Genomic DNA, 16,228 nt, shown 5'->3' on the forward strand with positions numbered 1-16,228 from the left:
GAAGGTCTGCCTGGCTTGAAACTGCTGGCTTGAGCCACCCTGGCTGAAGAGACCTGGGAGGTGGCCACAGACCCATTTGGTGAGCAGCAGACCATCGCCTCTTGCCCAGGAACGGTTCAGCATCCAGCGCAGGATCTGATACCAGCTCCAGTCTCATGAGTACAGATCAGATTGTGACCCTGCAGCCCAGTGAGCTGTGGCACCTCTGGGCATTTACTGGCAAGTCCTAACACCTAACTGAGGTGCCTAGGAACAACAATGAGTGAAGGAAATAAACATCAACCCCTCAGAAAAACACAAGGTATAAGAAAATGCTTAGTGTGAAGTACTTGAAGTGCCCCCGGCAGTGTAACTGGAGCACGGAGTAAGCTGAGAAAATGTATGAACAAACAAATTAAGCAGATAGCACAAAGCAGACAAGTTGGCATGTAGGTGTCTATTGAGAAAGCTTAAGCACAGCAAGGGGAAAAAAAGCAAACCCAAAACCCAGGCATAATATTCCTCACACTTTGGAACTGAGCTCTCAGACAATACATCATTCAAACCACTCAAAATTACCATCTGTCAGAATGTCCTTTAAAGAAAAAAAAGGTCTAAAAGTTTCCAAAGCGGTATTTTAATATAGCTATATTAGAAAAGAGAACGTTTCTGTCTGACGAAAGGCATTTTCTATCAATTGAGGAATACTATATAAACCCATTAGTTTTGTGGCCATTGCTACACGCTCATATCATGAGACAATGTATTTCTTGAGTCTTGATCATTTCACATTAGCTAAATCAGGAAAGAAGTGATTTAATAGCCCTTGTCATTTCACAAGTTACCTGCAAAATGTTTCCAGAGTCTCTACATGATTTTCTCTTTATGGAACATATCATTAAGAGTCTACATGCTATTAAAGATCCTAAGGAAACAATTACAATATTGCCTCAAACATTATGGTAAGTCAGAATATGAGGAGCGGGTCTGTGTTTCTGATGTGAAAGAGTACATCTTCTTGTGATCAGTAAGCCAAATTCTTTCAAGATATAAAGTGGATCCTTTCCTGGTGTAAATCTGGGTACCTGCTGCTGTACATGAGGTCATATTACTTCACACATGCTGAGAACCAAGTGCATTGTATACAAGACTGCAAAAGAAATGCATATTTCTAGACTATATATTAGACTAAGTGATAAATAATTTATAATGGTGGAGAAGGTGACCGTATTTTTAGGCATAGAAATACGCAGATAAAACAGTCCTGCCTTTCAGCCTCCACTCTGTACTTCTGACCCTGAAGTTTGGTTCCATCCAATACATTTCTAAAGCCTCTGCACCTGTGAATGTGCACACACACCCCACAAAGCCCCCAAACCCATAAAACAAAAAGGGCACCAATAAAACCCATTGAGCCCACACAGTACCACCTGCAGCACTACATGCTACGCCCTAGCACAAGGCTGATTGGGCTCTTTTGGGCAACAACCGCCTTCCAATGAGCTACAAACATCCTTCAGACCAGTGTCTCTCTCTCTCTGCTGACCTCATTCCTAACCCCATGTCTAATCGACACGCCTTTGCTGTCAGAGGCAGATGTCCATGGGGCTAAAAGCCCCCCTCCAAAGACCATGGGAGTTGCTATATTCTTGAAATCAGCATCTTGCGATCCTAAAGAGGCCTTGGAGAAAGGAATAGGAGGGGGAAAGGTGCTCCCTGGACACTCGTAACCACATCATCCTCCAGACCTTCCCCCAAAGAGGGCTGCCATGGGGAGAGGAGAGGAGGCAGAATTATTCCCCTCAGACTATGTTAAAACAAGGACCCCAGGGAAATCAAGAAACAATCATAACTTCCACACCAAATTACTTCTGGCTAAATCTAACGAGCAGGATGAGGACATGCTGAGGAGACCAGGGTAAGTGGTGCTGCAAGGGAAGGGCTAGGCAGGGGAGAAGACAATCTGGTGTGTTGCACAATGAGAGAAGCTTCCAGCTCCTGCTATCAGAAATAAATCAAGAGAGATGAAGAGAAACACAGAGCCCATCTGGCCTCCTGAGGTTATAACCCCTGCAGGATGGGTGGGAGGGCGCTCACCTGGAGAGCGCAGCTCCCAGGACGAAGGCAGCGTGCTCCTTCAGCGCGGCCTCGGTGCTGTTCAGCCCGTCGATCACCAGCTGGAGTCCACCCATGGAGAGGAAGTCCTTAGCATTGTCCACCTGGGAGAGAGCAGGTCCCCATCAGTACAAAACCCTCAGCCAGATTCCACCCAACAGCTCTTTGAGGACGCCTTGCTTCAGAAAGAGCAGCATCTCTTCCTTCCTAGTCTAGCCAGCGCTGAGTTTTAAAAGCAACTAAAAATTAAGAAAGATGAATGTGGCTTGAATTTCATACAATGCTGCCTGCGAGCACTGGATGTCATGGTTGCAGAAGCACAATGTACTGACAGGTGGCTATTATTACATGCAGAAGGCATCACTGAAAACTCAAATACTTTGATTAGCTATCAAAACTATTCTTGACACGTATTTCAGTAATTCAGGTGATGTCAAAAATTCAGTAAATCCAACGATGTCAAAAAAAAACAGTTCTTTGCTCTCTCACCTGAGCAGGCCTTTACTGGGAACCCAGGGAAGTGTATGTTTTGCAAATGCAATTAATTAATTGATGCTTTAACTGTAGCTCCAAGAGTTAGGAATGTTTAAGAGCCTGTCAGCAGCAACAGTACATAGGCAGCATCACCTCTGCTCGCAGACAGGCACACAGGTGGTTCTGGGTGTTTTTCATAACTACCATCAACAATTTCATGCAGACATGAAAAGAAAAAGCCAGTCCCTGCTTGGAAGGGTCAGCCAGGAGCTTCCCCTGAGGGCAGCCTAAGCAATGATTTTTCTAAAGCAGACAATATTGGACTAACTGTGAGTAGGGAAATGCTTAAATATTAGCGGGGATTCATGTGTCTGACTTTAACCAGACTCTGGGTTAACCAGCCACAAATCACAGTAGGCATCTGTTCTCAGAGAGGAAATTAGAAAAGGGCTCTGGGTAGCTCGCAAACAAAATTTGAGAAACAGTGTAAACTGCTTCAATATAAACTTCAGTCCAAAACTGATGCATTTTGGATTTCAAGGAATTTTTTTCAGTTTAAAGGGGAATCAGATGAACCCTCATAATTGTGTGCATCAAAAATTCAGTTTTAGAATTTCAACATATCTCCTCCCTGCAAGACAGGGAGACAACAGCATATGTTGGCAGATGGAAATAGAACCTAGACACAAATTATCAGCTGGGCAAACTGACCTCCCCAGCATCAGCAAGCAGACTGCACCGATGGGTGGGACAGGACAGACACAAGGTGTGCAGGGTCTGTTGGGCTCAGGCACCATGCTCCAGCCTGAACACTCTTAGTCGACAGTGACTTCATGCTTAGTGTTATTTTTATTTCAACCGTGTACCTTCACCAAAATTGGCCATAAGTCAGATATTTTAGGTACCCAAAAGAATGAAGAAGCTATTTAGCTTTATGTCCTATGTGTGCGTCTTTACCAAAGCGGGACCTGGGGAGCTACAGCTCATCTCTTCTCCCCATGGGACAATAACCACCACTTGCTGTCCCTCTGGCAACAGAAATCTGATCTCTGCAGGTCTGCTGGGGCTGATTCAGGATTTGCAGCAGCTTTTGTATCCTTTCAGATCCTATTCTTTTAATTGTGCCTATAAACTGGACCTGCCAGACCTCTTACTCTTCTGCAGGCCCATCTTTGGCTACAAAGAAATCTATGCAGCAACCCAATTTCAGCTACCAGTGGGTGCTTTTATTGCTCAGTTCTCTGTAAAATCTCCAAGGCTGTTTTAACACTGGAACTGGACATTAACTTCTGCTCAAGAGGAAATGCACAGACAGGCAGAAGCTTGAATCCAGCATCAGTCACGGTAAAACCAACCATGGTAACCTCATCAGCACCAGGGTCCTTCAGGCCAGCCCCAGTGTCAGGGAGACACCTTAACTTGTGCTGTAGAGCCTATTTGAAAACCTGTTTGTTTGTTTGTTTGTTTTTTTAACTGGATTCTGTTGTGAGAGCTCACTCCCTCATTCATTGTTTTAAAACCAACAAAACACCCAAACTCAACAACTTGAAGGTATTAACCTCTCTGGGGAGCAGAGGATGCTGTGAGGCAGCAGCTCATGCCTCGCTTCAGTCCACTGAAACTGCCACAGAAGAAAGCCAAAGATCAAAAGAGCTCTTGAGTAAAGTACAGGGGCAAAGTAGGCGAGAAGAGGGATGGGAGAAGAGCAAATATGACAGCAGTTATTCAGGGAGTGGCTTTGAATTGGAGGAGAATGAAAACAGGGAGTGAAAGCGAGAGAGAAAATGTTAGAAAACGAGAGGAAGGAAAAGTAGCATGTCAACTGAACAACATGGAAAGGAAATTAGCAGTGAGAAATGGTGTGGCATGTCAGAGGAGGGGAGAGAGAAAGATAAGGAAAGTAAATAATTGAGAGAAAGAGCCTGCAATGCATGAGAACGGGTCTTGGCTCTACACACTGCTGTGCAAGCACCGTGAATTCTGTTTATAAATGAGTTATGCTCTGGCCTCTTCACATTTGCATTTGGTTTTTATGCGTTACAGATAACCTAGCAAGCCAAACCTTCCTGCTCTTTCTCCAAGATGGGCTCCCAAACATGCCAAGTTGAATCCTGACTGATGAGAAGCAAACCAGAGCTGGCAACAAAAAGCTGAGCAAACGCAAAGCCCTTGGGCTGGTTCTTCAAGAGCAGAGGAAAGCCTCTCTGCCCCTGCTCGGCACCAGCCAAGGCTTCCCCTCCACTCCCTCGCAGCGAGCTCGGAGGCACATGCTGCTTCATGTCCCAGTGCTCCAGGATGCTCATGACCATGCCACGGAGCAGAGAGTATCCTTTGCTTGCAGACCCTAAAGGGCATGGCATTTGCCACTCGACAGGGCATTTTGTGCCCTGGAGGCAGCAGCAGGACAACCATGAGCTGAACAATTATAAAAAGCCATGGCATGTTAGCATTTAGATGGAGGCTGGGGGAAGAGGGAGAAGCAGAGCTGTCACCAGTCCCACAGGTGGGTGCTCACTGCCCTGGGCCACCCACACCTGCAAGGATGCCCATCGTCCAGCAGCACGGCTGGGGCTCGCCGCAGAGGACTCCTGAAGTTCAGCTCTTCCAGGGTTATGCGGCACAAGCGTATTTGGCTGCTATTCAGTAATTACATTAAGCCGGTACTGCTAAAGTCAGTACCAAGCAGAGATAATGCTCTGGACGCATTCAACTGGCTGGAAGAAGAAAGAGGAGGAAAAGCCACGCTGGCTTAGAGACAAGTCATATTTCTTATCAGCTTCCTGCCTGATGAGAAGGTGATGCCCAGCCATCTGCCCTGACAGTGTGGGCACAGAGCAACGTTGTGATCGATGCACAAAGCAGTCCTCTGTGCTCCCTGCCAGCCTCCCTGCCATTTCCCCCTTTCTGACCCCTTTGATGCTGGATGTGGTTCCCTTTGATGCTCCAGTCCCCACACAGGGAGCGGGGACCACTTCCCTGCCCCTCGCCTTTCTGAAATTGCTTGCCCTATCCTGTGCTGCAAGCAGGTGGGACTTTATGCTGGAATAGTCCAGACTGTTATGCTGGGATCCAAATCATCCCAGGGTGATTAGGGGTTGCTTTTTAGCATGCTGGCTTGATGCTCTGGCACCCTTAACCAGACAGAATTAGCCCTGAGTAAACACAAAGCTCTTTGGACACCCATTGTTCACACTTATTCTCTGAGTCAGACAGATGCCGTCAGTGAAACAAAAGCATTGAGAACAAACAGCAAGGAAGCTTCTGCATGTGTATGACAGAGATTTAGTGTGGAAATTCAAGACAAAGAGCCCTGGAAATAACACTTCTATTAGCTGATGCATGGACTCCCTCTCTCAGCAGCACATTCCTTCAGCTACCTCCCCCCAAAATACCACATTTGGTTTTAAGAAGTGCTGTTCCAGTGAAAGGTCTTGCACTGGCATCTCCCAAGAATTGTGCCATTCACCCTCTGAAATGATAAAGTCACTGACAGCAACACTGGAAAATCTCCCAGTCTGCTCCAGACTCTCCCAGTCGCTGGGCAGAAGTCCAGTCCCTTCCCACGAGGCAGAACACAGCCTCGACACCCAGATAACCCCCCAAGCTGCTGCAGCGTGGGAAGGCACCAAGCACAAGGGAAGAGAGCGATGTGCCCGCAGCCTGCAACCAACAGGAGGTAAAGCTCTGCGAGCTGAAAGCAGAGCAAGAGAGATCAGGGGGAGGGGGGGAAAAAGTGAGCATACACCTGAGGAAGCGAGATTCTAGGAAATCTATTCAGCCACACACAGAGCCAATTAGCACAGCTCAGCTGATGCTCAGCAACGTGCCATCCGCCTGGCCCTTCAGTCACTGTTGCCACCAGACCAGCTATGAGAGGGGCTTTACATGCCACTTCTTACTCAGGCCAAGACAAAATACAGGTTTTTGGGTGGCTGTCATCTTCCCTGGTACAAAGATGTTCTCTGCAAACTGATGTAGGGGCATCTACCTGCAATCACAGAGGCTTTCCATGGAAGGAGCGAGAAAATAATTATTTTTTTAGCAGCCACCATTCTACTTACCTGGTAGATAAAACCCTATTTTGTAACATTAGGCATATAAAAGAAGAAAAAGACAGGGCAAGAAAAAAAGCCTGAGAACAGACAACAAATCAGGCAACACTAACCCCTAGGAAACTGCTCGCTACTGGCACGAGCGATTATTTATTCAAACTTGGATATAAAATAAGCCTGCAGTAGCCCTCTGCTGTCTGTTATTGTCCCAGGATTATGATAATTAAGCAATTTGTATTACCTGATACCGATAAGAAAAATAAAACCACATTTATGACACCGTATCCCCTGGATTTTACATGGTAGTTACTAAAGCATTTTGTTACCTGGTGAACATAATATTCAAGATCATAAAGTGCTGCTACTTTTTCATCCAGCGTGGAAGCAGAACTATTGAATTTGCTGATTAATTTAACCATAATTTCATAATCTGTTTCCATCTTCACATTCAGCTTTTCAAACTCCTCCTTCAGCTGCTCTATGGGCCGGAACTTCTTCCTCACCTCTTCCTCATGGGCCTTGAAAGCAGGAGGAAACCAGATATGAAGGCAGGTGATAGAGAGCCAAGAAAAATGTAGAAAGAGACCCCAGCCCCAAATTTACAAGGAGAACCCGGCTGTCTATGCAAATGGATTTACTGCTGTGCATCAGAGATGCAGGGGAAGCATTGGAGGGTCCTTCCGAGAAGCCCAGGAACCCACTTATCTCAAGATACCTGCCCTGGGTACCAGCAAGCGCTTCCCAAGCCTGTACCTGGGGCTTTGTAAGCCACTTTTATGTCCTACATCCTTTCAAAAGAACATCAAGCCCAAAGGCATGCAGGCAGCACTGCTGTTCTCTGTTTGCCTGCAAGTGGATGTTCTCGAGACCTGACTGCAAAAAGCCCTGAGCAACCTCCCTGATCTCACAGCTGATGCTGCTTGGAGCTGGACATGGGACTGGAAACCTCCAGAGCCCTGTCCAGCCTGAACTGCCCAGTGACTCCGTGCCAGTGACATCAAGGAGATCTCCTTGAATGCATACAAAGGTGCTTTCAGCATCCCAATTGCTTAAGAAATTTCAGGATGACTTTATCTCTCAAGGAAACAAATAGACTCGCTGTCAGGGGCAGAAGCTGTCAGAAAGCAAGTCAGGAGAACCAGCTATAAAATGGGGGCAGCTGAAGTGCCATGCCATGGGGCTTGGCTGGGAGGTATCCTGTCCTGCAGCATGGCTGGTCTTCCTCATACAAACAGCACCCCAAGGACTGTGATGAACTGAGAGCTGCAGAAAGGCAGGCGGTGAGAAGGAAAAGGCTTTGCCAGAGATCTGAGAGAGCCCCAGGGCCAGCAGGGACCAATTCTCCCACATCAGCACTGGGACAGGCGGGGACAGAGCCTGCTGCTGCAGGGGACAGGGGAAACAGAGAGGCCAGACTGCCCCAAGAGCAGGAGAAAGCAAGACATCCCCTTTTGAAAGGGATTCTGTCATGAGCACAAATACCAAAATATGTTTTTATACAGGAGTGACCCACAACAAGGGGGTGGGCACACGCCATGCTCCCCCCAGTAAATGCTGCCCCACCCTCCTATGTGTGAATAGAAGCCAAGGGCTCCAGTCGTTGGAGAAAAAAAAAAGAGCAATGGAAGTAAAAGCACTGTCAGTGAAATGGCAGCTGTACAATCAATGCTAATGACTACTGGTCTAATTACTAAAGGTACCATGCAGTAACACAGAACACCATCCCCACCCAACCACACAGAACGGCGTTTGCAAGAGCACAGATGGGAACGCACTTGGTGTAACTCAATTTACTTTGACACACTTACTTCAAGGATTAATTTTCTCCCTGCAGGAGTGATTTTTAAATGGAGTACTTCAGGTCCATTAGATGTATCTGGTTTTAGCCCAGTTGCTGGGACAATAGCTATTCTAACAGGGTTTTTTAAAATATGTCTTATTTTCACATAATAGAGTATCACTAATTTTTACATTTAAATTACACCCATTTCAAGAAGTCCTGCCATCGGTAATGCTGGCTGCTACATAAATAATCTTACAGAAAACGAAATAATGCCCTGGTGCCAGACAGGGGAAAAAAAGACTTTCTGCGACTCCAAGACTTCAGAGCCTTGACTCCTACCTGAGTTTTCCTATGCCTGAGACAACGTCAAGGCAACAGGAGGAGCTAGGGCCTAAGGAAATACTGTGGTACTAAGAAAATTACCGGCTGTGATCCACCTGATGAGTGACATATCACTCATCCCACCAGTGTCATGCCAGTGGCTGGGGACCCACTCCAAACCTGAAGAGGGCTGAAAGCAGCACTTATATTCTATTTTACTTTGGGTTGTGGATTATTTATAATTAAATGGGAAACTTACAGCTTATATAAGGAAACTTCAGCCTATGCTTCACCATGGCTACTCGGTTTTTACTACCCAAGGCATAAGATGGAAAACTTAAACCATGCAGTGGCTTGTCACTATCACTGAACCCAGAACAGAAGTGCCTCAGCTGCACATCATTTTTTGTAATTCCTCATGCTTAGAGGGATGGCAAACAGCAAAGTAACTTCCTTTACAAATACCATCACACTGCAATCCATTTCACTTTGGGGTCTGTGCACATTTTTGTGAACCAAGTGATAATTGAACAAATAAATCTAGACAATGGATAAAATCACATCCAAACAATGGAAAGGAAATCAGCTTGCGAGTGATTGCAAGTTACTCCTCTGCATTATTAATTTGGGTCTAATCACATTGGTATCAGAAAACTTAGGGGAGCAGCATCACACCAGAGAGCTTGCTGACCTGCTTTGGGCTCAAGAAAGATCCCACAGCTTCACTTTAGCCTTGGCACGCCAAGAATGGTAGTAAGAAGTTAGGTGTCTGGATGGCTCATGAGGATGGTTATGTGGACACTGCACATCTGGTTTGCTAGTTGAGATCCCACTCACTTGAGTAAAGAGCAGAAAGCATCAGCATCTGATGGCCGATCTGTCGCTAAACTGCTGATCCCAGCCCAGACCACTACTGCAGCCCCTCTCTCCTGATAGCTCATGGGATAATTATTGCTGAGAAATCCCCTGGACTGTAAGAATTTACTTAAGTACTTACAAGCAATCTGAAACACTTAAAGTTTGAAATTAATAAAACGGACCTGAATAAAAGTTTTCAATTTTTACAGAAAACCCAGGATTAGTACAAAAATGGGTGAGTTTCCAGGGAACTCTATCACTAACAGGCTAGTAAAGGTATTTTAGATCTGTATTCACCAGAAGATTAGTCTGCACTTTATTTTCCCAAGCAATTACTTTAATCATCATATTTCTGAGACCTGCAATGCAGGGTGTTCACATCTGTGTAGTGTGCATTGCTTTGGAAACAAGGAATTCCCCTTACCTTTCTTTCTGCCTTTTCACTCTCCTTCATTTTAGCCAATGCTTTTTTGAGCTCCTGGGACGTGAATGAATTTGAGTCAACATCCACCTTGCCCAGCCTTGCAGAGGAAACAAAACATTTTATGAGTGAACAACTGTATCTGTAATATTTTCTTTGTTATATACTAGCAATGGATAACATCAAAGAGGAAGGGTGCTAAGAGTTCTAGATTTCCATGCATCTCACTTAAAACACACAGAAAAACTGTGCTCAAGGAAAGATTAATCCAAGCACTATATTTTATGGGTGGTTTGCAGACATCTTGCCCTGACAGTCAAAAAAGGCTCCATAACCTGCATGTTGACTCAAAATCTCAAGCCCTAACACAATAAAAAGAGCTGATTCATTTATGTCTCTGAATTTCGTGTAGCAATATATAGAAAAGCAGAAAATGTTTCAGAGGAACACGAAAAAAAGCACCACTGTGCCGCTAAGTCATTGCTAAGAACTTGCAAGCTTTAACGGGGAGATCTACAGCTGAAGTGCTGATGATGGTCATATACAAAGTTAGGGTGAGGGTAGGTCTAAGCAGAAATTACACAGAAATGCTTAAAAGCATGTTGTGTTGCTCTTTACATCAATCTCATTGTTTCCGGGGATTAATCTGGGCCATAAACACTCTTGCACAGAGAAAAGGAAAGCCAACCTTTGAGACATCAGGCACCTAAAGATCTCCATGCTCCTAAAAGGACTAACTGGGGAGCAAGGGAAGCAGTGGTAAATCCCACACACTTTAGGAAGGAAAATTCCCCATTGTAATTAAGCCTGTCTTTGTTAGGAGGTTGCCAAGGGAAAAGTCAGAACCAGTGAAATTTTTTAAACAAATTTTAAGATGTGGTTATAGGGAACTCTGGGTGATCTAAGGAGAAGGTCAGCAGCAACTGATGTCTATGTAGATGAACGCTGCAAGCCTACTGACTGCGCCCAGCTAAAAACAATGTTATCCTGGCTCAGGTCAACACAAACCAACCCCATCACCACTGCTCTGATGGGTCAAGCTCAGAAAGTAGTTTTAGACCGATTGGTGCAGACGTTTCGAAGGAATAAATGTCATTCAAAGAAGCCACATTGCCAATTTAGTTTGAGTGTCATGGCATGAGAAGCCATGAAGGTGTCTCTCCATATGCACTCAGGGCACTTCTAACTGCCAACCTGAAGGGATCACAAAGGACAGGGCTCAGTTTTCAGCACTGCTGAACTGTTGAACCAGCAATTAAGTCTCAGGAAGAGACAGCAATTGAGCTCACCAGGGAACCAGGCCTCTCATAAAAGACATGAAACCCACAGACACCCACCCCTGATGCTTTGCATCACTGTACCTTTTCCTTCTTCTCTCTTCTCTCATGTCACTTTTTCCATTTTCACTATCTGGCAGCTTGGCTTCTCTGTCTCCTGTCTGCAGATTTAATCGTACATGTGACCCTGCAGGAACAGCTTGACCTACAAACAAAGGTCAGATTATTTTAAGGCACGTGCATTATTTCAGCTTTGCGCATGAAGGGTGAGCTGAAGGCACACACTCTTACCAGAGAGAGATATAAAAGCCTTGTCTCGCATGGTGAGCAGAAGCGGGCTATCAGTCACCGACCACTCTCCCCTCCAGCAATGCCCCTTTGACCCAAGTGTCACTTCAACCTTGCGGAGATGTCAGCCTGACCCAACGAATGTGTCCCTGTGCCGCAGGGAAGGAGGGACCCTGAGCCCAGCAGAGCACTGGCTCCCCTCTCCCTCCCGGGCCAGTTCCTAAGACAGCACTAAAACTCCACATATGGAGCAGGTTTGGAGCCTATCTGGTGAAAGGGGAATTGGCTGCTGATTGGGGTAGAGTGCATAAAACACAGCTGCCAAAGTGAAATCAAAGCATACCGCAGAGTACAGCCAGGTACGCTGAGTATTAAGTGTACAGAAGCAAGGCTGTGTTGGTTTGGAAATATTGTATTAAAAGGAATATATGATCACTACTATCCACCCACAAAAATACTGGGAATATATTAAGATTTGGTTTTAAATGCAGAAAAGATGGGAAATTCACACTTTTTTCTTGGTCACAATTCACCAGAAACACATAACGATGGCCAGCTGTCGCACTGGGATGGAGGGATGGCAATATCTGGTTGTTTCTTAATGTTGCTTCATCTTCTAATGCAAGAAATCTGCCTGCTTAGGAGAGTTGGGTTGCAGCTGAATTAATATGAAGATCTTAGCTGCACATGGAAGGACAGAGAGACACACAGCTGCTCATGTTCCAACGTTCTCAATGAGGCTTCCCCCTTCAGACTTTCCTTTATCTGTTTGCTTTTACCTAAAAAGATGCCTAGGATAAAATAACACAGCATACAGGAGACAGGTAGCATCTCCTACCAAAGGGAAGTGAAGACAAGGATAATTATTTTGTACAATAAATACATGTACTCAAAGACAAAATGCTCTAGTCTAGGGAACAACCGGATTGATCCCTCCCTCTTCAAGACCAAAGAGACATTTCACTGATCAAAGGACCTGGTGCTTCCTACATAAGACTGGGATGTTTGTCACAATTCAGACAAAAACATTTCAAAGCCTAAAGCCATCCAGTGGGTATAACTGCATTTAGAAAACCCAGGAAAATCCACTTTGGAGGATTTCCTATTAAAACAGGGTGCATTTCTGACGGCTCCTCTTTCTCTCCACCATATCCTGTCCACTGGGAGCTGCCTTGGCCAGATATGCGACGGGACAGACGTGATTATCTTCCCATCTTAAACTATGCAAGGACAGGCTAGATTTGCCTCCTCCACACTTGGTGTGCTTTGCACCGATAGACCCCAAAGTCCTCGTGCTTCTTTACCTGTGACATGCAGGAGCTTTAATCTGTATGTCTATCTAGAGGAGCACCTTCCCACTTTGAGGAGGTGAGCTCTGCAGGAATTCTCTGCAATAGCTGAGCTGTCCCCTTGCAGGCGATGCAAGCAACACAGCTGGGACGTGCCAGTCAAACAGGAGTTTGCAGGATCTCCACGAAAAGGACAACATTGCATGTCCTCTCCCTGTTTCAGGAGACACTGAGGCAGGGGGTTGCCATCAAGGAAAAAAAAAAAAAAAAAAAGGCATTGTGTGCTCAACATATAGATGCATGAGGACATCTTCCTCCTCCACAGGCATGAACACCACTTGGGGAAGAAAGCGCTTTCCTCACCAGGTCATAGGCACTGGGACAGCCCAGGTTACAACCACTGCACTTGCTGAAGCAACTCCTGAATTGTCAGATGTGGCCAGAAATAAATGTCCCCATTAGAAGAGTACAGTAGATTCTGGCTGTCGTGCTCCCGGTGCATCTGGTCACATTAGTTCATTCAGTTGCCAGGGGAGAGGAATGAGGTTGATGGGCTTTGCTTAAAAGAAACATAAAAAAGAAAAGCACGGGAGCAGCCTCCTGAAGGGCTGAGTGATTCCCGTGTGACCAGCCCTCCCAGTTTCTATTTTCAGCAAGTGGTAAATAAAAGAAAATGTGAACTCCAGCGTGCACGAGCTCACAGACCCAGTGCAACTGAATTAAGGAGGTTGCCATCAGAGAAGACACAAACCTTTCCTGCTTCTGCTTCCTTGTACTTTCCTAACCAAGATTTGACTGAGACCATCCAAACCCCAGAGCAGAAATCTCAGCCTTGATGTATTTAAGCGCCTTTCATTGCTACAGGGATTTCTTCTCACCACTGTGCACAGCAGCAGAGGTTCATGCCACAGCAGGACAAACATACTGCTTTATTAGATAAACCAACAAAGACGTCTCTGTTTTCAGCAAAAAAATGGGTGTAGTCACTTAAAAATATTCAAGGTGTTTGAGACAGTATGAGGTCTTCAGTCTTGTTTAGTTGGGGGTATTTTGAAGTATTATTCATAAAGTGTGTTTGAGGGTGGGTTGACTTGAATAATGTGATTAAAATTGCTGATTTAAATGAGCAAGATGGAAATCCTGAATTTTAATCATGTTTCTATATGTAGCTTCTAGACACTTCCCTTAAAAATAGTTGATTCACTCTGATGCCTATAATTTGATACTATTCAACAACCGGGAGCACGCACCAGAGCAATACATATGTAAGCAATTACACAGCTTCACGTGCTGTTAATACAGATTCATACTCTTAATAGCTTTTTCCCTAGAGGAATTGATTTTTTACTTGTTGTTTGTATTAAGTTGCATTTGGGAAATGAAACTCAATTATAAAATATGAAAACAAGTCTATATTTAAGCAGTTTTCTGGCCTTTTTTCTCTTTGACACCTTAGAAAAATGAAAGATGTCTATCCAAACAGGTATGTATTGCATATGTGTGCTGCTGAATGGTCCAAGTTTCTGAGATCTCCAAATCCTCCAGCTGCTAGATCTCATCCTGTCCTACACCCTCGTTTCTCATAAAGGGAAAGAAGAGTTTCCATTCTAATGAATTTCCCACCTCCAAATGAATTACCCAGTGAGTAGAAATAGCTGCAAAACCCCCTGCATGAATGTGCAGAAAAGGCTATAGCTGTTGGAGGAGGAAGCTGGCAAACTCCTTCCCCCACAACCGGTTTGGATTCTTTACCACTTAAAAAATATCCCATACTTGGAATTTTTTAAACTACAACTAAAATGGTTTGAATATGCATCAACATGTGTTGATGGGTCTAAGAGAAAGCCACAGGGTTTAAGCAGAATACCCAGTGAACTCAGTGGGGATGTGCCACCAGCCTGCCCCTCAATCACTCAGCCCTTCACCTCACAGCCAAAAAGATAGCATCCAACAGGTAAAATACTTTCAGAGGATAAAAAACCCCTTGTCACTGCATGAATGACAAGGTATTTATTGGGAGGAAATGTCAAAGCAAAGAGACAGCATTTATTTTCCAAGCAGGAGATGCTGATCCTGTGGCAATGTGCTGCTAGAACAGCATTGTTCCAGGTCTCCATTTAATCCCTGTATCGGCCACAGAAGCACCAGGACAGGCTTTGCTCTCCCACACGAGCCCAAACTCTGACTTACACTGCTCCCCAGACAAACTGTCCCCGTGCCTGGGCGCTGCCACACACCCGAGCGTCCGCAGCCTAGAAACACCTGGTCTTTCGGAGGTCCTTCCAGTGCATTAGCACTCGTCTTATTTGGATGTGTTCTATCTGTCCTGAAAGTTGCTTAAAGTGACGCCAAGGAACAATTTAATTTATAGCCCTATTCTTTTAATCTTGGTCAGCCAGATTTTTTCAGACATACGTTTATTTCTTCGTATAATATATTAGACGGAGTAACAGCACCAGAGTCAGCTTCAAGGCAGCAACTCCCTCGCAGGGGTTCTGCTGACATTTATAAACTGATGCTATTTCTCTCTTGTGTTTTATGTTATCAGCTATACCTGTCAACTTAAATTATTGCCTTGTACCCAAATCACAGTTATCTGTTATTTTGTTATGTGTATGTTTCTGAAGCTCTATACCTATAGCAAGCTTCACAGAGGTTGAAAACAAGACAAAAAATAAATAAACAAATGGAAACAGAACACACTTCCACCACGCTCACAACTAAGGCAAGAATCAGGCACGTTACATATAGGATAACTAAAAGCAGAGGCTGTGTGTTGAATATGCACCACATAGCAATATCCAAGTAACCCCATCTCTTTTTGTAGATCAACCAAATGACCAGTTGTGCTTCCTCACTAAATGGGAAAGGTCTCATCCTGCCCAGCTCCTTTCCAGTACATTATTCCATTTAGTGCTGGTCACAAGGGTTTTGCATTTCTGCATGAGGAAAAGGCTGAACCCTAACTCACTACACAGCAACAGGCAGGCATTAAGAATAACCGGTAAGTTTTACATTATACATAGATGTGCAAATCTCATACCAAGATCGTGCAATAACTCACTATGCTCCGGACAGCAGCTTCCCCATCACCCACCCACCCCTTGAACCCCCAAGCTGCCACCCATTGGCCTCTCCAGCAAGAGAAGCCCAGGAGGGACATGAGACTCTCCCCCTCCCAAAACACCTTCTGGCACCACTTTGTCCCCCATGGCAGAGAAGTGTTCCCCTGAGAAGGCTCTTGCAAGCAGAAAAATGGGTGATTCAGCTTGCCAAGGCAGATCTCCTGGTTCTTCCCCAAGTAAGTGTCCTCGTTTGTCACAGAAAAAAAAAAAAAAAAAAAAAAAAAAAAAAAAAATGGCAAAGAGGTT

At 45.0% G+C, this 16,228-nt stretch overlaps 1 protein-coding gene across 2 annotated transcripts in view; it reads right to left on the minus strand.

Moving 5' to 3' along the window:
* The window catches only part of SIL1 (SIL1 nucleotide exchange factor), a 100,774-nt gene that overhangs the window by 34,075 nt on the left and 50,471 nt on the right, over nucleotides 1-16,228 (minus strand). For both annotated transcript variants that reach the window (XM_026858550.1, XM_026858548.1), the window contains exons 4-7: nucleotides 11,365-11,485; nucleotides 10,007-10,103; nucleotides 6,947-7,138; nucleotides 2,077-2,198 (exon numbers count right to left, since the gene is read on the minus strand). In XM_026858550.1, coding sequence (XP_026714351.1) covers nucleotides 2,077-2,198; nucleotides 6,947-7,138; nucleotides 10,007-10,103; nucleotides 11,365-11,485 — 532 coding nt within the window. The remainder of the gene's footprint in view (nucleotides 1-2,076; nucleotides 2,199-6,946; nucleotides 7,139-10,006; nucleotides 10,104-11,364; nucleotides 11,486-16,228) is intronic.

The sequence above is a fragment of the Athene cunicularia genome, assembly GCF_003259725.1.
Source record: "Athene cunicularia isolate RWA chromosome 13 unlocalized genomic scaffold, athCun1 chr13_part1, whole genome shotgun sequence".
In the NCBI taxonomy this organism is placed as follows: Eukaryota; Metazoa; Chordata; class Aves; order Strigiformes; family Strigidae; genus Athene; species Athene cunicularia.